This window comes from Diuraphis noxia, unplaced genomic scaffold (genome assembly GCF_037042655.1).
Source record: "Diuraphis noxia isolate RWA-SAM2 unplaced genomic scaffold, SU_Dnox_SAM2 contig0004, whole genome shotgun sequence".
NCBI classification, from domain to species: domain Eukaryota; kingdom Metazoa; phylum Arthropoda; class Insecta; order Hemiptera; family Aphididae; genus Diuraphis; species Diuraphis noxia.
In genome coordinates, this window is record NW_028301714.1 from 55,098,762 (window position 1) to 55,125,388 (window position 26,627).

General features: G+C 29.7%; 1 protein-coding gene across 1 annotated transcript; it reads right to left on the minus strand.

Annotated features, from left to right (window-relative positions):
• Positions 1-650: 650 nt before the first annotated feature.
• Rgk3 (Rad, Gem/Kir family member 3) lies at positions 651-25,838 on the minus strand. The gene is made up of 7 exons (XM_015514159.2): positions 25,527-25,838; positions 15,987-16,415; positions 10,041-10,205; positions 9,163-9,456; positions 7,290-7,378; positions 5,981-6,179; positions 651-1,009 (listed from the first exon to the last, which is right to left on the minus strand). Exons 2-7 carry the CDS (start codon positions 16,345-16,347, stop codon positions 750-752), a joined length of 1,368 nt encoding a protein of 455 aa, XP_015369645.2. The 5' UTR covers positions 16,348-16,415; positions 25,527-25,838; the 3' UTR covers positions 651-749.
• Between the last annotated feature and the right edge of the window lie 789 nt (positions 25,839-26,627).

Here is a 26,627-nt window from a genome sequence, read left to right on the forward strand (position 1 = left end):
AGTTATTTAAATAAGACGTATTAATCGCTAATAATTTAAGTATCGTTATTACGTATCCAGTATTTTTGAGTTCTTGAGTATTATAAATTTGTAGATATATTGAAAATAGAATTTATGTTTGTTTTTAAAATATCTAAAGAAACTTATACGTCTCATGTCTTAATTATAGATTATATTTTATTTGACATTTTAATACTTCCTCAATGACTGTAGGCTTCATCCATCGTTCTCACAATCTCACATGGCACATTAATCCAAAATTAGAGGGGATTATATTTTTAACGAACCCGTATCTTCGCTGTTTTCCAACACAAAATTTAGATGACCTTGAGGTGGATATACAGTATAAATATGATACACCTATAATGTTCTACCATAAACGTATATACTAGTGCGATGGAAATCGGAAGGAATAACGCAGAAAGACATGTTATAGGTATCCATATACTTGCGGTTCGTAAGTGTGTTCATATTATTATGAAATAATAAATTTTCTCTATCCACACTGTTAAATTAATAAAAGTGTTGATTTAAAGAACAACAACAATGGTAGCATAATATATTATTATGATATTACCACTCATCGTAGAAATCTTACTACACAAATGTAATAACATGTATAAAATTATTTAAAAAAAAACAAAAACAAGAAACACGAAATAAAAAATTATGTAATATTATAAATTATAATTTATATACCTAAAATAAGTACGCATATTATTATTCTAATATGATTTTCAACACGTTAGCTAGAGGACTTGGAGATTTTCACAGTTTTTCGTTTTCGTATCCTCCTTGCCAAACACCCACGTGAACATCTGTCTAGCTTTAAGGCTTGCTTTGATGAAGTTTCGATTTTTATACCAATGCTCGTGTCCCTCGCCGAGGTCAGCTCGTTTGAGTCTGATCTGCGTGAGGATGCCCACCAGCAGCTCATCGACGTTGTGATTGATGCCCACCGAAACTTCAATGTACTTTGCTCTGCACGTGCACGCCAAGTATCTACCCTCTGTACAAAAAACATGCTATTTTTATTATCATAATATTAAACTGTTATTTATAATCAATATTACGTTTTTAGTTTTGATTTTGAGTTCGAAACACAAAAATAACTAATAGGTAGTTGATAGCCTGATAAAAGAATAAAAAAAAAATACAAAATGTTAGAGTTGCATGTGTCTTCAACATTTTATCGAAAGAAAATTTTGCAACAGAAACGAAATAATTTAACTATTATAAATAATAAGTGTTTGTCGTTCAAAAATAGGATTAATCCGTATGATGCCGCGTACCTCGTACAGAGTACACTACGGCCCGATTACAATATTATATTATAACTAGTTTGATTGACTTGAGATAACTTAGTGTTTTGGTCGATTTAAAAATAAGATGTCTTGGAATTCGGTTTTAATGGTTTTTTACCTACTTGTATTAAATTAATTACTTATTCTGTTGGTATATTGTATAACGTACATGATTTTTAATAAAAATAATCGAATACTCATTAGTAACTCTACTTTATATTAATGTTATATTTACTTATCTTGACCTCAATCGAGTTAATAGTTTTTATAAATCCCCCTCCCCCCATTGAACAGTAGTGCAAGTAGGCAGTACTATAATCGGTAGCGCTACCAATGGTAATCAACACTTATTGAAAAATATTTTGAAGTATTATTGACATCTTGAATAATAGTATTTTCTACTTTTTTAGACATTAATAAAATAAACTGCTCATAAGTATAATATGATAAATATGAAGTATGACCTTTACCGGGATTACCGTTTTTGGAAATATGGTTTGAGATAAAAGGGTCAAATTCCGCTAATAACTCAAGTGCCATCATAAAGTTTCCATTACGTAGACATCCAATTTTTGAAGTATGTCCTCTAAACGCTAAACCTCTTGATGCCAATTTTTTAACAATTGCCACTACTCTTTTTAAAACATTGATCCAGTACATGCGTTCATTTTCAATTTGTTGAATTGTTGAAACATTTTCCCGCCCCCTAAAATTTGGCGCCCGGGGCATTTGCCCCAGTTTCCCCCCTTAAATGCGCCACTGGTTACCATATTTTCTTGTGGTGTTAAATTGAGAATGGGGACATGTACGTTTGTTTTCACCCTGTCGCGTGATGCCAACGGGTAGAGGATTTTCTGGAAATTAAAATCTAGCGTTACGGCCTCGTATAGGCTCGTGTCAGCGTAAAGAAAAAGACATAAGAAACTATCAATGTATGTGTGGATTTTTTTCAAAAAATATTTGGATAAGTATTTGAAAATAGTATTTTTTTTACGCTGAGAGTGGATTGGTTTTGACGGTTGTATACTTTAAAGTTACTATTATTTTACACGATTTTACTACTGTAGGTCTGCAGCATCAGATATTTTTTTGTTTGTAGTATGTAACTTTTTAGATGCAATGAATATATATTTTTTTAAATGTGTATAGTTAGTTGCTTAGTTAACATAATCCATATTTTTAAATTTCAAACATCACAGGGAAATTTGTTAAGTTATAAATCTCGATTGCGGCAATTCCAACACTTTATATAGTATGTAATTCCGACATGTAAAATTCAATCTTTAAAGTTTTATTCACATTGTACTTAACGGTAACTTTTGTAATATTTAATCGAGTTCATAAGATTAATACTTTTAAGAAAACGACATATTTCAGGCAGTAGGCACTTATTTTTTAATGGTTTTAAGTATGCAATATTTAGGAATTTTTAAGAAATATTAAAAATGAACAAATTTATAGCTGTAGTCACTTAAGTAGTTAAGTCTGTAATTACTATTGATGTGACACGTACTAATAAAATTGTACAGAATATTTTTAGTGCCAGTCGAGATTATCACTCGTAAGTTTACCATATTTAAATCGTAAATATAACTTTGTTGGTAATGTTGCACGTTTTAATTTTTTCAATAATTATTTAAAAACTTGACAAATAATTATTGTATTGGTAATAATATAAAAACATAAAAATCAACAAAGCTTATAACTTTTTTTTTAAAGTAGTATTTATTATTATGATCGTGTTTATTTTAATCAAAAATATCATTAATTACATTGTAGTACTGAGTACATACATCATTTAGGTACCTATAGTACTAATACAAACTTATTCGTTTCGGTTATCGACAATTTTGGTCGAATCTGGTATTGTCCTTATGACTTAACTACTAAACTACGCATAAATTGCAATATAATAAGGTATAATATCATTAGGAATATGAATAAAATGTTAATAATGCACAGTTGAAGAATAAAATGGAGGTGAGAATATCAAAGAATTATATACTGATCAAAAGTGGATTGGTATAAAATGACTTCAGTCAACAGCATTATTAATAGGAAAATAAGCTAATAAATGTAGCAGTTATATGATAAATACTTCTTCAAATATTCTCGTATGAAGATGATTATTTTCATTGAATTCAAATTTAACACACTTACTGTAAAGTAATCTACTCAATGTCAATGTACACAGATATTTTCATACATTATTTACTATAAAGTAGCAGAGAGAATTCGAATGTCTTTTTTTCGTTTATAGCAAACGGTAAATTTGCTTAGCTAAAATAACTTCTGATGTTTAAAATGCGTTATGAACCATAAGATGGTTTTGAATGTGAGATGTACCAATAAGTGTATAACGTATTAATTATTATCAATTGACTATAATGTGACAAGTTGACCATTTTTTAGAACAACTTGATTTACGTTTTGTCTTTAAAAAAGTCTGAGTAAATATGACATTTAATGAGAATTATAAACAAAAGCTCAATTTTTCGACGGATGTTTACGTAGCGCCCTTGTTATACGGACTTGTAAGATTTGATGTATCCATCTTGTTCGTTTCAAATGGCAAACAATTATATTGAGCGATATAAAATACTATTTTTCGTGCAACTTTTGCTTTGTATATTTAATAATGTAAACAATATTGTTCAGATTGTTCGAAAGTAAATTTGCAAATCACGTTTTAGAATTTACTATTTAGTAATAAAACAAACAAACTATAAAAACGAGAATATAATATAGCTTCCGACGTGCTATTTTTTTGTGTGGTGGGAGGTGGAAGAATACCTATGATGTAATTACTTTTTATAATGGTGTCCATATATATAAGAGTAAATATTTAATTTTTACATCAACGTTTATTATTTGACCAATCCTGAACAAGCATTTAGTCTAAACGATTCCATGAAAAGTAGTTACATGTTAATTAAAATTCTATGGTCTCCAATCGACCATCTCCTGATCTAATAAATACTACCCGTCACCTTATATATTTAGAATATATATTATATTTATATAACTATTAAGCATGCATATTTTCACCATAGAGTAAAATAGTTGGACATTTTCTTAAACTATGTCAGCTCATGTTATATTGTAATGACTATACCTAATTTCATCAATAAATTTTTTGCGTATTGAATATTGTGTCATATTATCATATAGATCATACATATTTATTATAACTTGACAACGTCCACGATCGTTAATGATATGATCGTTAATCGTAAATGAGTTGGCAAGTAAAGCCAGTACATGTATTAGGTAACCAATTTTCAGCAGCTGTACAGTTGTAGATGATGTCGATTCTATACAGGCCTCTCCTATTTAATCAAATTTTGGGCCGCTGTACTACATATTTTTGTGGACACTATACAAAACTTCTATTAAAATATAACCCATAACAAGCGATTCGAGTGTCCCATATATGATTTCCACCTTATATATTATAATATATATTTATATCAAAAACTATTATTTAAATAAAATAAGTGTTCCTCTCAAAATTTTAAAAAGTATAAATGCATTTCTACATCTGAACTTTTGGTAAGAAACTATATTAATATAACTTTACTGTTATCTCTCTCTTTCTGGGTGAGTCGAAAAACCTATACAATTCACAATCACTGAAATGCACTCTTGAATATTGTGTGAGCGTACAAGTACTATAAATAATAGTAAGCACCATATTATAATATATAGTGTATTGTTGTTATTATTAAGAGACCGAGTACTGGACGCTGTTTCGATTGTTATCTACTTAAATAATGTATACTCGTGAGTATTATTTTCATTTTTAATAATGCTGGTTTCGATAATAGTCTTTTGTATATAGTTTACACTAAACATATATATCCTAAACGATGTTATGAAATATATGGGGTGATACGTTTCAAGAGACTATACTAGATTCTTATGTCAATTTTTTTCTGTTATGAAAATCCGTTTTTACAATATACGTATATAGTTTAGAATACTTTTATTCATTTTCGTGAGTGTCTGTAGTAGCACGTATAGATGTATTTTCTTATGGAGTATCCACGTGATTTTTTTTCTATTACTCAAAAATAAGTATATTATATTCAGTGTGTGCTATATAAAATGGATGGATTTTTTTTACAAAAAACTCAAAATATTGATCAAATTAAATTTTTATTGTACTTATAAGGTTCTGTAACAAATAAATGTGGCCATATGTCAACCGGATACATTTGGTAAGTCATTTTCTGAAGTTTTTGAACATTTATGTTCAAGTCCACCTATAGAAATATTTCTTGGGGTTGTTGAGGGGGAAGGGGATTCAACAAAAACATTTTATCTCTACCATAGAATTCGTGAATTAAGTGTTCGTATAATGAACATCATCCATAGTGAGGGAGAGGGACGCACTGCGTCATTGGTCCCTCCCGCTAAGAGTGGATTTCATCGTGCAGTCATCTCACGTGGAATGTCACAACACTCACAATGACTGCTTGCTGGTTCGAAAAAAACTGTCTCTATTGCATACGCACGAAGTGTCCTGTACCAAAACTCAAAGACCACTGAAGCTGCATTGGTATACCAACAAAACTGTCACTACCCTATATATCTATTCCCACCCATCTACGAGTAACACCTGATCCATCCGTATATTATGACACACTCTTTATATAATATAATATATGTAGTACCTTGAGCCGTCACTTCTCTGCTCCTTGCCATGTCGACTTTGTTTCCAACCAATATGACTGGTCTCGATCGTAACATTTCGTGTTCCCGGAGGTTTTTAAGAATTGTCTCAGCAGTTTCGAAACTGTTTTTGTCCACTACCGAGAAGATTACCAGGTATGCGTCTGCGGGTTTGCTCCCAGCCACACGGTCTTCCTTCGTCTATACATATACATAAACACAATTGCATAATTTCTGGCGATTATACAAATTATTGTTAGTTTATAGAATTTACTGAATTAATGTTGTACATCAACAAAATGTCAGTAAATGTAGTAAGTGCTTACCACTTACACAACTACACATGTATAATTGGCTCTGAAAAAACGAATGTCTAGCGACTATCAATTTCATGATCCAATACACACAATGCTAACGTGAAACCAATAGTATTAAAGTTATTAGTGGCTATATCCACACTATACTGGCTACTGATATAAGTGTTAGTTATAGTTGTGCTTGTGATTAAATAATATAATATTATTATAATATAGTATATTTTGCATGGCGATTGTGTTATATTGACTATAAAAAAACACATTTTGTAGATTTATTAGGATTGGCACAAAATCAAATTTCGTTCTGGGTAACTTATAAGAAAATCCCCTCTTCTAAATGTCACTCGCATATGGCTATAATGATGTTTACCCACTGATAATCGTTTGTGAGTTCATATAAGTAACTTTGGATGTCTTTATTAAACATCATTGAAAGGTCGATCGTGTACAGTTAAACGTGCAAATCTCACAAACGTTTATTGATTTTATTTATTTAAGAAAATAATGAACAAGTTTATGTGTGGCCCGTTTAACCAATACAACCAATATGTAATTATATGTCAAGTCTTAAAATTACAAGGAAACTATAAAAACAATAAATTGTAGACTTAATTATATAAAATGTAATTTTTTAGCTATATAAGTTATAATCCTTATCAATATATTAAACTAAAATTTAAAAAAAAAGTAGAAAAACAATCAAATAAATATATTTTATAAGCAACGGGATACTATTTATTATATATCTATTAATATAATATAATATATTATGATTCGAACTGTTTTAACAAAAGTCAAAATCAAATTTAAATTTTATTTTTAAGAATCTTAGGAGAATCACAATTTTTAACGTACAAGTGTAGCGTATTATATAAAAAAATATTGAACCTTTGTATAAGAAATTTAATGAATTAGTTTTCTATGCATTAAAAATACATAGTATATTCGTTTCATACAATATATTTATTTAAACTAGAAATAAAAAATAACTTACCGAAACTTCTCCGTCATTGATGAACCTCAATTCAGATTCTTCGCCGTTCAACATTATGCAAACTGACTGCACTGACGATTCATAGTTGTCTGAAATGAGTTATAACTTATAATACAGGGTATTAAAGGTTATTAATTAGTTTAAATTATATACTAACAGTATTTATCCAGCGTTTCATACCCAGAATAAATAAAACTAAGATGGGAAGCTATCTACGTCGGTTAAGTTAGGTAATAATATTATATAAGATAAGTTATTTTTTGTTATTACGTGAACCAATAGCGAATTAAAATAAACGAATGAACGGTTAAGTTAGGTATGATTTTTATAACAGCCATCCTAAAATAACAGGTTCAACATATTATCCAAAGTTTAGATTTAGTAATTTAAATTGTAAATCTTCCCTTAATTTTCAATTCAAGTATTTTTGGATCTACAAGCCTCTAATATAATACACCTATAAATTATGTAATAGCTGTTACTCAATTATATGTTTGTAGGTATAGAATCGATTATAAGCTTAAGTTAAAATATAATATAATAAAATAGAGGAAATTATATTCAATCATAATAACAATTTTATTATCTGTAGGTAATTATATTTTATCAACAAAAAAATATTTCTCGTTTCACATGGAAAAATGATGTGTGAGCTACCCTATTCAAACATATAGGGGTTGGAAAAAGACGCTAAAAAACTTTACCTAGTGTCAAAGAATCTATAATTGATAAACCTTTTAATTCGATCGATTGTCAAGTCGTAGGTTACTAACTTATCGTCATCGTCGATAATTTATGATATTAGTAGACAGTATACTTATAGTATTTGTAGTAAGTTGAGGTTGTGGTCTGTGGTAGTAACAAAAGTATTTGGTTGCCTACTGTAGTTGTTATAGTGATAGTGCTCTATCGCCAAAGGGTTTGCATTAGCGATGCGGAAAGGTCGGGAGACGGGAAGTGGTTTGAAATGTTTGAATACCATTTATCGGATAATAGGTCGTCTACTCATCTCGGTTTCGGTGGCATTGTCACCACTACCCAGGCAAATAATTATACAATATTATGATAACAATAAAATACCATAATAATAATATAATAATTATTATTGACACCATGATTACCTATACTAATTATTATAGCTACAACTGTTTTTATTGTTATATTTTCATTCTATAAGGAGTCAGGAATAAAAGAAAATCGTGCACAAAAAAAAATAAATGGTGTGTTATGTAAACTCAGCAAGTGTGTATTGTGATTTTGGAGATGAACAATTATTTCTAGAAACATTAGGTTCCTACTTGCAAATAAAATTTTAAACTATTATTAGTCTTATTTTTTCCAATATTGAAGCAATAATTTCATTTTGTTTTAAGTTTGATAAGCGGATGTGAAGGATACTGTTTAAACTATAGTAATACGCTAAATTTAGTTCAAGACTTCAGATTGAATGTCTATCTAAACTTATATGTTAATAACAAAAACTATTTCGATCAATATGTAACGTTTGTATATACCTCTTTCATTGAACGTTTAATATATTATATTGGGCTTTTAAATTTATAATGATCAAACTTTATTTAAAAAATAAGAACCTATAAATGATTTATCTGAATTATTTAAGAAAAGTAATAAAGTATAGATTTTTTCGCAAAAACAAAGTGTTTACAGTACTTTAAAATTATCAAAAATAATAATAATAAAAACGAGCGTGACTTGTTAAAAGGATCATTCCGCATTACTAGTAAATTTATTATATCAAAATATTATATAGAGGTGAGAACGCCATCGTAAGAATCCGATATAAATATTTAGGTATATATTTTATTATTAATAATTATAAATTAATATATTATTAGAAACAACGACGACCAACCTCTTTGCCTCTCGTAGGCGTTTATGTATTCTGAAGTCATAAACTGACTTATGAGAGTGGTCTTTCCTACTCCTCTTGATCCTAACAGTGACACCGTGTATGAAGATATGTCATCACTGCATTCGTCTTGACGATGTTGTTGCTCTTTCTGATGCTGAACCTGTTGTTGTTGCATCTGCTGACTATTATTGTCATACTGGGTCGGAGGAGTGCATTCCTTAGTGTCGTCTTCTCGGGCCAAGCTGTTGCTCCTCGACCGACGTTTCCTAAACGAATCTCCCCTGTTCACGATACCTATGAATGAAACGTCGTTGTCGTTCAAAAGTTATTTTTAGAAAAATATTTTAATTTTCACAAAATATATAGGCAGGTCATTTTAAGTATATAGACCATTTTAAGACATTTTAATTTAGAAAAGTTTCATGTAAGCAATAATTTCAGAACATTTTTTAAACCTTTGATCTTATTTTTATTTTTACTCATGGGTTGCAAATAAAACCGCTATCCGCGTTTGATATATTTGAATTCAAAGTATGAAGCAAAATACATTTTAAAAATGTAGTTTGATTTTTTTGTAAAACATTCTATTAAAATATCTATTCAATCCACTCACTTATAATCATAATATGAATTATTTTATATTAATTGTTTTTTGAAAAAAAATTTTTCTTTAATTGTTATAACTGACTTAATTTTGGATATACCAACAACGGAATATCACTTGGCATCTTAATAGAAACGTTTGATTCGATACAATTTTTACTTTTGCTACAATCGGCTCATTTAAACACTATAATAATGTTGCACATATAGTTTTCTTGTTAATATGTAAACAATGTAGTGCACTATTTCATAAGCTCTGTGTTGTTTTAACCCACCTTTCGACGTAAAACTAAACGACCTAAGTCTGTACGAGTTTTCGGGATCTTCGAGTTCTGTGAGCTTTTTGTTTTCACCCGGCGGCACGTCTAAGAACGCCCCGGATTTCCTGTGGTTCGAGTTGACTTTCCTTGAAGATGGTTTCCGTTTGAACGCCGTTCCGTCTGAAAAAGGGGAACTTTATTTTTAAAATGATTTATACTCACCGAAGAGGAATATAACGCACACACACTGGCATATAATGTGTATATAAAAATATGAATGATAAATAAAACCCTAGTCGGCAACGGATCAATGGCAAGGCGTTTTGCCAAAGGGCCACTCCAGACACGCTTCTATATATAAAACCATGAACCGACGTTCCTTTGTCAATAGCAACGAGTTGCGAGTCATATGTGTATATACCACGGCCCAAGTTATCGCATTATATACATATGTACACGATTCCGCGCTCGCAAGAGGGACGAGAGACGGAGCGAGACGGACACATTTTACACACATGCTATACGCGTCTTCACATATTATAAATTGTAACAAATGTAAAATGTAGATGTTTGTGTGTGTACAGAGATTGCCGCGATTAAAGAGACGTCCGGAAATCCGTTTTAAAAGCGTTGCGAAAACGTGCCGTTGCCAAACCATACATCTATTTTCAAATCTAAAGGCACTATTATTATCATTTTTATTTGTCATCGAATTCGTATTGTAATATTCGATTAGGATTGACATTTTGTTCGTCATTGAAATTATTGATAATAATGATAATACTAGTAAAAATAAAAGTGGACACTGCGTGGAAACGACAGAACAAAGATTAAGATCAATTTTCACGAAACATGAGCAGAAATGTAGCTAACATATTTCTAAGATTTCCATCCTTTTAAATCATAATGTTGTTATTATATTTTAGCCAAGACTTTATTTTTCACGATTATTTTGATTTTTTTTTTAAATTGTATTGTTTATAATAAAATGTAATAAATAATAATATGTAAGACGTTTTGACCAAATGCCACTGAGTTTTTAAGTAGAAGCAAATAGTTACACTATTGTTACCACTTTAAAATAAGTTTTAATTCATTATTTAACCATCGACATTCAAAAATAGAATTGGCCACCAAGATACAGTCACAATAAACCCAAAAGATAATATAGTCTCATTAAAACCCAACAAAATGTTTAAGGGGGGGAGGGGGTTGAAAAGCATAATGTATTTGGTGGAGCCTTGCTTATCCCCGTCTCCGCCCATGGCACCACCGTTTTTGGCTTCTGTTTTCGCCGTTTGATAAGTGTACGATCTATAATATCGCGTAGGTTCTGATGATATACACAACACGCAGCTGTCGTATATAGAGGTACATCAGTAGCGCGGTCGTTCGTATTTGGCTCGGCAGCGGCGAAAAAACAACAATCGTTGTCGACGATTTTGGCAAGTTCCCATTGTAAATCACCACTCCTACTGCGGGCGGCCGTGTTTCTGTTAATTGCTGCGCGCGTTGTATAATATTATATTATGTACAACATATACAGACCGAACCATTCATTTTACTTCGTTCATTTTCTAAATAGAAATTAGTAATTATTTAAACTTAGTTTTTTCTTTATTAATCCGTAATCGGATGCAGTCGATGCTGGATATTTTTTATATATAGATTTATATGTAAATATAAAACGTTATTATTTAAAGAACAATATTGTTTTACGATTAAGAAGTTTAGGTTTAGACTACAGAGTATAGAGTAGTAAATCACTTTGTTGATGGGGATACATCTATAACAGCTATTTCATTAAAAAAAGGTATCTTGTCACCAGTGGCGCAAATAGGGGGGGGGGGGCTTAGGGGGCTTAGCCCCCCAAAATGACTCAAAGCCCCCTCAAAAAATAATATATCTATTTATTTGAATAAATATTTCATGTTATGCAATATATATATTAATGTACCAACTATGTATGATTCTAAACTACTTTTAGAATTGAATAAATACAGATACCATTTTTTAAAGTATGTACTTATAAACTATAATTTAAAAAAAATGTGTTGGGGCTTGAGCCCCCCCTAAACATTTTTCCTATTTACGCCACTGCTTGTCACCTATGTAAATTAAACAATAATTTAAAAACTTGAACACCGATTTTTATAAAAACAAAGTTCAAATTATACATAATATGTAAAATCCAAAAACTGATTTAGAAAATGCATACCTAGCAATTAAATAAATTATATAGGTGTCGTAATTATTTGCATTGAAGCCGCTTAATGAACTTGGGTTAAAATGGTTTAAAACATATTATTATAGACAAAATATAAATGGATTGAACATATCTTGATTAATATACCGTACAAGTATGTGTGTGATAATGTTGTGTCTTGAAAAACGACTGCGACGCGAATGTTATATCATTTATTTAAGACAGAGTTCTTTGTATTTATAGATTGTATACGTAAAAGATTGGATTTGAATATTATAAAAGTAGGTACAATGAAAGTTTAATGCCATTTAACGTCACCATGTATGCGTGTATATCAAAACTCCATGCACGCGATTTGAAGAACAAAGCTTATTTTATATTTTTTAAATTACGTTGTTTTATTTAGAGATTGTATATAAGATTTTTTGGAATGCGTCCTGTAAAGAGCTCAAATGATAATTTTTGGTTTTCTGTCCAGAAAATAATATAAATATGGTATTGTACTTAACATCATAAAAAAATATACTTTTTCAAAGTATTTAACTACAGGTACAGAGCCTTATTTCGAAAAGTATTTAAATAATCAGAAAAATTTTTTTTAAATGTACCTTTTTATGATTCTTTTAAATAGTTTTACGTTTTGTATAAACATTTTCTTATACCTAGATATCTACTTTATAAATTAAATATTCGACTGAATTAATTTTTTTTAACATTTCCATGGTTTATGTATTTTTTTACAGCATTCTACATCATGTATTTTGGCGTGACTATAAATTGCTGATTTGTTTTCTTTGTCAAGTTATTTGAATTTTCAGTTGAGTATAGATATAAATTATAATATAACTTATTACGAAAATTGTATCATTATATAACCTTTATTCTTTTTTTTTTACTTGACAAATATTAAAATATAAAAGAAAAAGAATTTGAAAATTCTTATTTGATTTAAATATATATTTTTTTATTATTGGTTAAGCATCAACTACAATGGTTATTAGTTTTAACAAAAGTATTACATTTTTACATTATTATATGTTATTGTACAATTCAATTTTTTTAGATATAAAATCATGCTTTGATTGTTAGAAAATGGAGCAATTTTAAATATTGATTCCTTGAGAAAGCATTTAAAATACGTCATATTAGAGTAGGCACTTAAAAAGTATTTGAATACTTTTAATATAAATTCTTTTGTATTTTACTCAAGTGCCTACTTTACAATACTAGTGTTTAACATCTCTTCAGAAAATGTCAGTAGAAATAATTATTGCACCTGCTAACTTTTATGAGCTTATAATAAGATTAAGAGGCATATTGAGATTTTATATATAAAATAAAAACAACCTTATTATGGCGAGGGGTTCATCACGTGATTGTATTTTAAAACTGTAGTATTAAAGACATCGGAATTAGTGGGTTTTTATTACAAAAAATCCTTATTGAGAAAACTGAAAAACTTTCATGTCCTGTAGAATAGTCGGAATTCATTAATTTTTTTTTTATTAAAAATTAGAAAAAAATCATTTTTCCGGTAGGATCAAATCCTGTTTTTTAAATTTGAAGTAAAGAAACTCAAACATGCATTTGAAAAATGCACAATATTATAATTTTTCAAACGTAGGTACTTTTCATACCACTGTTTAATGTTAAATGAAAATTTGGCTTTTACTGATACTTGATCCGATCTCAAAAGTGACTTTTTGTTGATACAATAAACCAATCATACTCTCCTTAGTTTATATATCGGATAGTAGATTAAGAAAAGTATTATAATCAAGATAGCAACTAAAATATAAAATATTATTTTAACATTTTATAGAATAGCGGAAAATCGGGAAAACTGAGAACATTAAGATGCTCGTATAAAATTTTATTTTTTTAATTGAGATGTTGTTGGTTAATCTACTGTCATCTTTTGAAAATCCAAAAGTTTAAAAATAAAATAATTATATTACCTATTATATTATATTTGCTTACATCGTAAACTCTTACACGCGTTATAATGTTTAATGTATAGCAGCCTTCGGATTGGCGTAGATATAACGATAATAACGATTTTTATGAACTTAATGTTTACGTCCCGTGTATATACACGTAGTTGCAGTGTTAAATTTGATAAATATATTACACTATTTGTACGACTAACGTGGGGCTATAAAACGTCTTACCTATTATATTTGTCACTCGAGAAAAAATTAAAAACTCAGTCATTGCAGTGGATAAATAAAATTCGTCCTTTTTGTGTGCCAAAAACCTGCCAAGCGTAATCGTCCGAGTGTATGAGAGAAAATGAAAAAAAAAACGCATATCCGAGAACAGGAATTTTTTGGATGTCTTTTTACGTGTTTTCGGACGAATGCATACAAAATTAAAACAACGACGACTGCGGGAGTACGCCAGTAATTTATATGTGAACGTTTTTCTCGTCTGTTGGACTGAAAAAAAACTTAAACGTCGACGATGGCAGGGTGTGGTGGTCATGTTGTAGAATGGAGTAAAAAAGTCCGTTGGTGCTTATCGGATGGTTTCGATTGATAACTGACTTTCCCACTGAGGTCCATATAAATTTGCGTGTTTAAACGTGCTGGATCAACAGGCTTTTTACAAACAAAACGTGGTTATGAAAAAATGCTTATTTTCTTTGACATAATATTATCATATTAAACTTCTCCTGCCGATGGTTTTCTGGCCACCGAAGACGAAAATGCATATAAAACCAATAAAATATGCACGACTTCTTCAACTCATATGTTGCTGATAGTTTATCGCTTATGATCGTATACCATTATATATAATATAATATTATGCTCTTTAATGTGTGTTTTATAGTAGCAAGTACGGTGAATTATTCTCTTGAACGGAATTTCAATATTTTACGACCCGCACGGGGTATTATTATAATATAAGTTTGAATAAAATCGTTTTTTTCCATCTACTGATTTTTCATACTCTGCCAAAGTCTCTCGGCCGATATTCTATTTCTACGACGTATATTATTGTACACATGTGTATTATATTATATAAACGCACGACAGTGATGAAAATAATTTCGGTTTTTTATGACCATTGTATCGTGCAGACATATAGTATGTTAAAATACAAGGTGATTTCTCATATTTGTAAGCATACTCAAGCTTTTTTTTCTTTAATAATGTTCAAATGGCAGCCTTCCTTTCTACTATAAATTATTCAGTGGATAATTTTTTTAGAAAATGTTAACGTATACTCACTAAAGACAGTTGTAAATTTATAGTTATGTGTTTGGAAAATATCGATGACATGGTGATTAAAAAATTGTAGTTATTAATATTTATCTATCAATGTTTGAAATTTGCAAATATGGTCCAAGTTATTATGATATATTATGTAAATAGTGTCTAATAAGTACCTCGGTTCAATAAATATTATAGCTATAGTGAATATACTTATTACTATTTTTGTGAAACCATTTTGAAAGTATATTTTGCTTAGGTTGTATAAATATTTTAAATGAGATTTGAGAAACTACCTACCATTGTTTATGTTTTGAATTATAGTAGAAATGCATGATGACACCTTAATATGTTTTTTTATTTTCAGAATTCTAACTAGAAGTACTATATTGCTTCGATGGGTGAACATTGTAGAATGATGTTTCGAAAAAGAAGGCTAAATGATATTCGTGACATAGGAAACTACAAGCAGTGTGCTTCGTTTACGACAGCAAAAGGGTCGTTAAGTCGTATAAAATCAGTATTAAGTCTTATCATTACCTTGGGACGAAGACTCGTTCAGCTTCGGGTCACTGTAACCGCTGCGGACGCTCGATCTGCTGTCGCTGAGATGCTGAACGTGCTGGGCTCCCACGGCCGCGGCCACCAGCGCCTTTTTGCGGATCGACCGTCCACCGCTGGTCCTGGCGCTCTGAGATCGAACAGCCGGCCGACGGCGCTTGTTGTCCTCGGCAGCCGCTATGGCGGCCGCGCCGCCTACATGCCTGTGTGGCGGAGGCGTGGAGGCGGCTGCCTTGGCACAGGCCAACAAGTATTCGGTGCTACCTGGCGGGAAACCGAACGCGCATATGGACGCCGACCGGGCCTTGTTGTACAGCAGACCGTTTTCCTCGGCCGCCATCTTTGTCGTCAGCAGCTCTCCACGTCGTCAGCAGGCCTTCTCGTTTTCGAGTGTAAGATAGCGGTTTTCTGTGAATGAGAATAAATTCAGGTTAGACTACATCGACATAAGTTTGCATACAAAATAATTGCATGTACATGTGCTGCTGCGCTAACGTTTTTGAGACGCATATTTTGCAACTGCTAGATAAACAAAAATATAATTAATTATAGATTTGATGATTTTCCCGGGGATGCACGAAACCGATATGATGGGCAATTCACCAGCAGTGGAAGGTGATATTATACCTAACTTAATTACTTGTCTATAACCAATCGCTAGGTTTATAATAAGCGTAAAGGTACCTCGTAAAAGTTTAGAGAGCAATTTGGAACACATTTTAAAATATATAAAACGGTAAATCTAATTCACCAGAGGCAAATTACTCATTTCGATTCAACTATAGTTTACAATGCGAGATACACGATGACGCCAATTTGTCCATGAACTGACGTACACTAAAATAGATTATAATATTGCATGTACGTTCATTTATTCCTTGGCGAAGTCTGGTTATACAGCCAATTAATTATAATATGGAATAATATGATATTCTGAAACAAACTTGCAGACGATTGTACGCTGATTGATTTTATAAAATTAATTTTTCCAAAATGTTATAGTTGTTCTTGTTTGGATTATTATATTTATATATAATACTTGATGTATGGTAACTTTGTATGGATTAAAATTAATCTATAACTTTCTATCGTTTTCCTTTTTTTTTCAGTTAACATTTTTAATATGAGTACATACCACAATATTGTAATACATACTTTTATGATTTGTCAATTCTTAATTTTTGACATTTTTTTGATGTGAATACAAAACATTGGGTACCTGTTTAACAAATGCTTAAAAGCCGGCGTAATCCAATATTTTTTAGATTGTAGCCTGTGTTCATGTATTTACATCAAAAATTAAGAAGATAAAAATCATAAAAAAAATCGTTGTAATTATTGTGTTCATAAGTATTTAATTTTAAGATTTAACAACACTATACTGTTTACAATTTCTGTGTCTTTTTTAATCAAATAAAACCATCATATCGCGAATAGGTAGTAGTATTAATTGAACCAAAAATTGATGTTACTAAACACCCGTGGCTATTCGTTTATTGATTTATTCAATTTTAGATAAATCATTTTTTCATTTATTTATTTTAACCAATAAAATCATTTAATATACAATAGCAAATTTAATTTTCATTCATCAAAATACGAATTATTAAAAATCCTTTTATTCAACACACATATTTTAGTGTACAAAGATATCATAAAAATGTCAAGTCTCTAATATTATTATCATAGTTTTGGTTTTACGTTGATTAGTAAGCCAAGATATTTTCTTCTATATAGTGTATAGAAAATATAATATTGGTAGTTAGGTATTATAATTATCACTTATAATAACGAAACTTCAAAATGTACGATACGTCATTATATTATGTAAATTTATTGTGTGATATTAATTTTGATTTAATATACGAGTAGTCAACACTTAATCGATTCTTCATTACTACACACATGCATAAGTATTAAATCCGTGGTAGGTATACATTTTTGGATCTCGATTCTATGCTCAACATTATAAAACAATATTCAAATATCTCACAACTATTAGGTTATATATATATATATATATACATGTATATAAATTATGCAATTTGATAAATTGACATAGTTATTAATTTTTATTTCATTTGCACGACAAGCGTTAATATTTTAATGTATTTTTTTGCTAGAAATCATGCTTATAGGTTAATAAAATATATTATCATAGATAGATAATATAATCATTGTTTGTGAATTGAATATTATATGTAGATACGTGATTTTGTGAAGAGTGAAAAGCCAATATGTTTGAAAATAGAAACGGTTTCGCTACCGGGAGTAAATAGTTGATGTTTCGAATTTGTCTAATAGCCATTTAATGACGACGTAATAAAATGTCGATACTCAAAAACTAGATTTATAGAAAGAGAAAAAGAGGGTAAGTGTTAGCAAAAGTATTATTGTTATTATAGAGAATATTATTATAACATATTTATTATTATTATGTTAGTCTGCTGCAGTGTGTCTACATTGTTTACAACATACTAAATCAGAAATCGAACTGAATAGAACTCGACTGATTTAAAAAAACTATAATTCAAAAGAAAAGGATAAACATTGATTTTGGTTAAGTGATGAAAAACATTAACAGTCTACCTATTATTACGTTTGCAAATGTTTGATCCATATTTTCGTTTCTTTTTTTAACACATTTTCACATTCATCTACATTATGTTAATTTTTTGGACTATTTTATAGTTTGACCATATAGTTAGATTTATTTTACGATTCAATGGAAACTCTATTAATTATGAATTATTATATAGGTGGTATACAGTAAAACAGGATATTATTTCATATGTAAATAAGTTACGAAAATTCAAACTATAAGCGTTTCTAAGTTTATTTTAATATAATACAACGCAATAAACTACAATTCTGTATACACTATTTAAACACTTTTATATTCTTGTTCTTATTTTTTAATATTTGCTTGTATGAATCTATTTTAATTTTTTATCTACTTATCTTTATTTTGAATCATTAAACCATTAACGTACATGAACGTTATTAAACTATTTATTTGTTCAACTGTTGATTTTAATATTAAAAAATTTTAATTAATAAGACTCTGGTTAAGTGTATTTCTAGTTTCATCATAAATAACCAATCTACTGATTATTAACGGACAGATATTACCGTAAAAGAATGATGTGTTTGGAAATCCAAAACGAATATTCAGAGATATTTTGTATAAAATAGTTAAAGGTAAAATGTGTAATAAAATATATAATGTGCTAAATATTTTTTATCAAAAAGCATCTTACAATGTTAAAACAAATTGAAAGCATATACAGGGTCCGTCAGAACAAACGCATGTTTTTCAAAATAATGCTACTCTCAAAGAAATTTCAGTAAAAAATGTTTTATTAGATCAAAAAATGCAGACGCATATACAGTTTTTTTATATGTAACAAAATTTAGGTTTTGAAAATAATGTCATACATATGGCTCATTTCGCGTTTTGGGGACATTCCGTGGCCTCCTTGCTCCCTTGACTTTAGAATATGCAATTTTTTGTTGGTGGGGTCACATACAATCAAAAGTCTACCAATACAAACCACGAACCCTTGATGAATTGAAAGACGAGATCACTCAAGTGGTGAGACAAATTTCGAGACAGATGCTGATTGACACGATAGGATCGTTTTGCGAGTGCCAACACCCCTATTTAGTGGTTCAAGGGCATATGCCTGACATTATTTTCAAAACCTAAATTTTGTTACATATGAATAAACTGCATATGAGTATGCATTTTTTGATATAATAAAACATTTTTTACTGAAATTACTTTGAGCATAGCATCATTTTGAAAAACATGCGTTTGTTCTGACGGACCCTGTACTTTAATGAATGCTAAATTATTTTTTGTCACTTTAATTTTGATTTAAAAATATATCTAAAGAAATTTTAAATTTTTTGCATTAAAGAAAAAAATCACTGATTATAATATATACAATTTAAATTAAAGGAACGTAATATGACAGCATCAAGCATATTACCGAGCGTTTTATTTGAAATATTGAAATATTCTATTGGACATGCAATTTTCGTATTCATATATTTCGAAATGTGGAAAATAAATATATTATGTTAACCAAAATGAGATGAATCGTGGAGACGATTGACAAAATTTCTAAAAGGACTGTGTAAAAACACATACCAATAAAATATATAAATCGCAGTACTATGACTAATATTTTTTTTTAGTTAGGTATACCTATTATAATAGTTTGACAAGCCAAACATCTTGACTGTATACCATGTAATATTATCATTATTATGATGACGGACGGTACTTGTACGTTTGTTTGGCAACGATTGACTGACTTATATAAACTATTATGAGAAACATCAGCTAAAGCTATTTGGTCCACGTATGTCAAACCTCAGTTTCACCAATTTCATATATTTTTATTTATTTTCGTATATTTTGAATATGCCGGGGTAGTGGGTTTTGACGAATTGTAATTGTAGGTAGTTTATTGATCAATTATTAAAAACCAAGTAATGAAACAAATTTTATTCATCATAAAGATTATATTTAATTATTTTTAACAAAATTCCTGAATTTTTTAAATTACTCTACTTAAGTGGCCGCCCATTTTTCATACAGTTGGCTATCAGTTTTTTCATACTGTCCATAACTATCTGTAGGATTTGCACATCGGTGGCTATAATTTCCAGTCTAATGTTTTCTTTTAACCCAAATATAGTGTACGTGTCATATTAATGAATACTTTAGATTTAAAATAACCCCATAATAAAAAATTAGGTGAAGTCAAATCAGGAGAACGTGGTGGCTAAGCTATATAGCCTGGTAAAAATAAACATCATGAACTTCAATCAGATGAAAAACTAGTTTATCTTATATCTACATTAGTACCTATAACCTCAGTACTCTATAAATCGTTAGAACCCACTTCTCCACCCTGTAGTTGCAGTAATAATTGTCCGTATTGGCAGTTCATCACAAATAATACGTAATATATTTTTAATGGTGTTGCGTTTTTTGCAAGTTATCATATAAATTTTAAGTTTACGTCATAGTATTGCATTTGAGTTACCAGAGTATTATTTTTATTTTTATATAATAGGTATATATTTTTTTTAATTGTTCGAACGTTTTTCTGAAATATTTATAACTCTGTTTATGCGTATTATTGGCGTTCGGTGCACTCATTTACGATGGTTTTTCTGTCACGATCGCGCCATGACCACGCCACATATTATTTTGTTTTCTGTTTTTTTTTTTTTTTCATTTAAACCTATTCAAACTTTAGTACAGTTTGTTATTAAATAGAAACAATAATATCGATATGGTTCAAATTTGCTTAGTTGAACATTTAACATATTTTATATTCAACAGTAAATATTATTGTCGACAGTGACGGCTATAACAGCGTATAAATATTGTACTTTGTTTGACAACACTTGGTTTTATTATTTTTTTTTCAATTCATAAAATGAAAAGAATTTTGAAAACTATTTTTACGCGTGAAGAAACTGTGTAGGATGGAAAATAGTCGGTGCTTGCTATGTGCGTTGTCAACAAAATATTATTTAGAAATCCCGACATTGAAGCACCAGCAGTAGTTGAATTTTCTTTGTCGTATAATATAGTTTCATCATAAAATCTTTTATTAAAAATAAAATAATTCTCTAAGCGCGTTGATATTATTTCATCACCCTATCGTTAAAATTGAAGACACTAATATTTTATAAAAACAGATTATATTTATTTTATATAATATACAGACGTATATCTTCGTCTGAATTTATCATCGAGAGGTCAGACATATAATTATTGGTCGAGAAATTGAAAAAAATTATATGCGTCTACATGTCGAATGTGCAATAAAAATAATAACAAATCGCTTTTAATTAGATTTGTTAGTGATACAAGTATTGTAATGAGTATACTATTATTATTCATTTGATGTATTATAACTATTACTACGGTAGTTGGATATAGTTTATAGCATTAGTTGTTCGTTTATGTATATATTGCCCAATAATATTATATTAGTATCTATTGAGTTGGGAGTAGTTTGTAAGAACATATGCAATGAAATTTTAATTTTAAAATTATTTTCCAAAAATAAAAAATTGCAATGATTCGTAAAACTAAACAAGTAGACTGTATTGTAAAGCGTAGTACATAGTTATTTGAGTAAAAGAAAAAGCTAATGGAAGAGACTTTAAAAAAACAAATATATACAATCACTATACGTTTTAATGCATTTAGAATTTTAAAATGTTAACTAGTGCCAACTGACAATTACCGTTTCCCCTAAAAACATTCATATAACTGGTGAAATTGGTTATATATTTAAAAATAAGCTTATATATACCTACTGTTAAACGGCGCCAAAAAAAACAAAATAATTTTCGATGTTCTAGTAGCACTAAATCAATAGATGTTTGAATTTAATAATCTATGTGTGTTGTGTATTATGTATTTATATAATATATTAGAGTTTGGTATAAACAACAGTACAGGGGTGGTATATTAGTTTAGTATTTAAGATTTTATTATAATATACATATTATACAATCTACATCCGTTAGTAATTTAGTATTTTAACCAGACCTGTGAATTTAATGCATTAACATGTTTTTATTATACTTTTTAGAAATTAATTTTAGTTTCATCAACAATTTCACTTACTTTATAGTTTATAGTTCAAATAATTAAATTATATTTTTCAATATTTACTAATATTAATGCCATCATGATGATTTAACATGCAATACAATATTATATCTTTTTTTTATAAACATGTTATCTTTTGTAGTATTTATATTTTTAAGTATTATTTAATGTAAATGATTTTGGATGAAATTATGTTTAGTGTATTTTTTTTAATTTTTAATGCTTAGATAAGCTTTATTTTTTTTTCAATACGGCATAAATTCACTTAACTACTTCGAAATATTTGGCGGATTTTATATAATTTAGCAAACACTCATTAGGACCAATTATCAAACTACAATAATAATGTTTCACTAAACCAGCGATGATTAAGCTATAAGCATGTTCTTACTTAAATATATAATATTCTTTAATTATTAATATAATATTATATGAGTTTGAAATTTTAAGCCCAAGTGGTTCAGGTGTTGCTGGGCAAACACGTCTTATGCAATACACTTATACACTCGTCTTATGAATTGACAATATGACGTTAAACTGTTTTATACGAAACCACGCTACACGCATTTATGGTGGCCGTTGCAAGGGCATACTGTTATATAGGTACGTAGTAAATAAATATATGTTTATTTTATATATATACATGTGAAAGAAGTATGAGCACTTAAAAACGAGACCTGCACTTTCTTGGTAGTCGGAGAATCAACATGGGACCGCGGTAAGGACAGTTCTTAGTTTTTTTTATTTGGCAAAAACATCGCGTAATAATATAATTTTTCCAACGTATAGACGAAAATTATTTGGCCAACCGTTTTCAGATTGAGGTCAAGTCTTTTTAACAGAGAAATTACATGTTGGCCTTGTCGGGTTCACAACGCTGTGTGAAAATAGTACTGTATAAGACACTGGCAAATATCACGATTTCATAAATGAAATGTAATTCTCATCAGTAGGTCACACGTGCTATAAATCGTCTCATAGACGCTATGGTCTTGTGTTGAAACATAGAATTTGCATAGTAGAGTTATATTATTGTTTTTATGCACTTTTAATACTATTCTTTATCATTATTGAGCTGTTGCGATGAAAGTATCTAACGAGTTTATTTAATGATAATAAGGCAAAATACTATTCTAAAAATATTGAATATTTTATTGTATTTATAAGCATTTTCTAGAAAATTGTTTGCTTCCTAATAAATTAAAAAGGTTATAAATTTGATTTGATTTTTGTAAAATTGAAATATTTAAGTACTATTAACACATTTAATTTTAACACTACAAAATATATCTACTTGCAAAAATAAGGTAGTATATACAAATTACCACGTGTAGCCCGTGTAGGTACACAATTATAAGTACTAATTATAATTAATCATCTACTGCCTACTATAATATAATATTTTACATAATATTTTTATAATACATCCTGCTTAATAAGCTATTAATTCGTGTATCATAATTCATAATATATAAAAATTATTACCAACTATGAAACTGATAAATTATCCACAGTTCATGTCCATGGGTTGCGAACTGGTTGGACTCAATTTGTACCGTTGTTAAAACTATTTTAAAAGCACATGGACAATCAATCAAGCAAAAATCGGAAGCGTAAAACGTTTATCGAGCCGTACTATTACCTGCAGCATATCATATTATATACTTTGTACAATATATTTTATTTTACGTATAAAAGGCCAAATCATGATTAGTTGCACAATTTTTGGTTTATTTTTCTCTTAAAAATACAAAATCAAGTGCGCAACAGTTGCTAGAGCATCACATGCGATCAAAACGTAAGTCTCACGCCTCCCACGAAATAGACTGATAGAGGGTACCTTTATCTATAACTCGTTAAAATTTCACGGTTGTGCGTTTTCAAACAAATATTATTTATTACTTATAATGTATAGTTATATAGAATTAGTGGGGTTGTCGAAAATGTTTTAAAAACATTATTTTTTATAGTAATGATACTAACCTCGATTTTGAGGTTGATTCGATACCAAAAGTCCAAAACTGAACCAAACTAATCACATTTTGTCTCAAATTAAAGTTTATTAGATACTAATATTCTATTAATAATATTATTATAAGTAAAGGTTTGTTAATTATTTACACGAAAAAAAAAAATACAATTTTTAATCTAAAATTTAACTTGTTTCGAATATAGGACAGTTTGTAACAAAAAAAATTGCTGATAAAATGATAAACACGATTTTATTAATATTTTTAGGTTTAAATTATAAATCAAAATCATAATGGAATAGTTAACATATCAATCTAAATGAAAATGGTTTTTAACTGGGAAAACCTATATAGTTGACCCTTCTCTCCGCCATATTATTAGGAGACTTTAATCGTAGGTCAGCAGTCATTTGTCGTCAAAAATATGCAATCTAAAACTACACGTCATACTTAACCGTGGTCCATGGACTATGGTACATTTATATGGATTTCTATGTCACCTAGCAATTGAACACGACTTAACAAGATTGATATGCAAAGCCCTGGTCATTTCTTACAGAGCGCGTGTGCGTGAATCAGATTATCATCCGAGTTACAGCAACGATAGAGATAATATGTGCGTGATAATTGATTTATGTTTTTATAATCGTTTCAATTTGTCAATTTTAGATCTAAAACAAAAAATGTAGCATACTATAGCATGTATCAAAATTGTTTTATTTTTGGCAGAAAAATGACCAGAAAATAATAGAAAACAGCGAACGAATCAATCCTTATTATATTATAAAGGCTTTCGTGAAATTCAGCGGACATTGAACTCTGAAAACTTAATTTACTGTACCCCACTTTCTACCATATTAGGAGACTTTAATTGTAGATTATTAGATCGGCGGTCGTTACCTGTAGGGTGCGCGTGTGCGCGAATCCACTTTTCGTTCTCGTCACAGGAACAGCATCGATGTATGTGTAATAATCAATATTGTATTTTAAATCAAAAACCATATGACGCCGTCTCGTCGGCTGCGATATGGATAATGTCTTCGCCGCAGTAATTGACTGCGGTTTTCTTTAGATTATATACCGTGGTTATGAGTTTACGCGAGCATGCGGTAAACGCTATTTCGTAATTCGTTTTGTTCGCAAGTACTCCAAACACGAAAGACAAACTGACGTGGTGCTGCAGCGGCTTTACGGATGTCGGTGGTCCACTGCAAGACGCCGCCGTGAATCGTCATCGGGCCTGCGCGCGTCCGTCCTCGCGTTCTCCTGTCCTCCCCGTTCGGCTGACTGGTGTTTATAAATAATCTACGCGTATGTTGTCGTCCGTTTTCTCGTGGCGCGTTTAATTTTAAATTTTAATCCATTTCGAGTTCGCCAACCTGATAACGGGCGTCGTGTCATTGTAGCCATCGTTGCAATGTGTTATATAATGATATTAATAATAATAATAATAATAATAACAGTAATTAAGTAGTTATAATGTTATGAAATTTACGTCACCACATTAACCGCAACGCATCACACATTTTTCATCCGAAAATGTTTTACAATTTTTCGCACGTTTTTACTCGGCATAATCTATAGCAGGAGTGGCCAACATGAATACATCCACGAGCCTCATGGATAAATACAATGATATCAAGAGCCAAATCGTTTATAAATACATTTTATAACTTTTAGAAATTTATCTATTTTATCGTTAATAAGTAAATACCTATTGGTATTTTTTTTGTAATAAGACGCGAGCCGCATGCCATTGTTTAGTCAACATGCTCTAAAGGGAGAAGAGAGAGAGAGTAGAGGTATTAAGATCATAAATAATTACAGAAAATAAATCTGCGCAATGTTATCATTTCAGTTAATCCTTGGGAATTACTACGCATTACAATTATTAAAATGTGGTCATTTTTCCGGTGTGTTAAATTGAATACATTTATTATGCAAATAGGTCGGTTCAGAAAAATTAAAAAACTTCGCCAAATTAAACGTTGTATCAGATAG

Excerpts from the sequence above, each read along its gene's own strand:
- Rgk3 (XM_015514159.2), bottom strand. The coding sequence starts at position 16,347 with ATGGCGGCCGAGGAAAACGGTCTGCTGTACAACAAGGCCCGGTCGGCG. Across the intron at positions 10,206-15,986 it reads GAACGAGTCTTCGTCCCAAG|ACGGAACGGCGTTCAAACGG; the intron begins GTAATGATAAGA and ends CCCCTTTTTCAG. Across the intron at positions 7,379-9,162 it reads CGCCTACGAGAGGCAAAGAG|ACAACTATGAATCGTCAGTG; the intron begins GTTGGTCGTCGT and ends AACTCATTTCAG.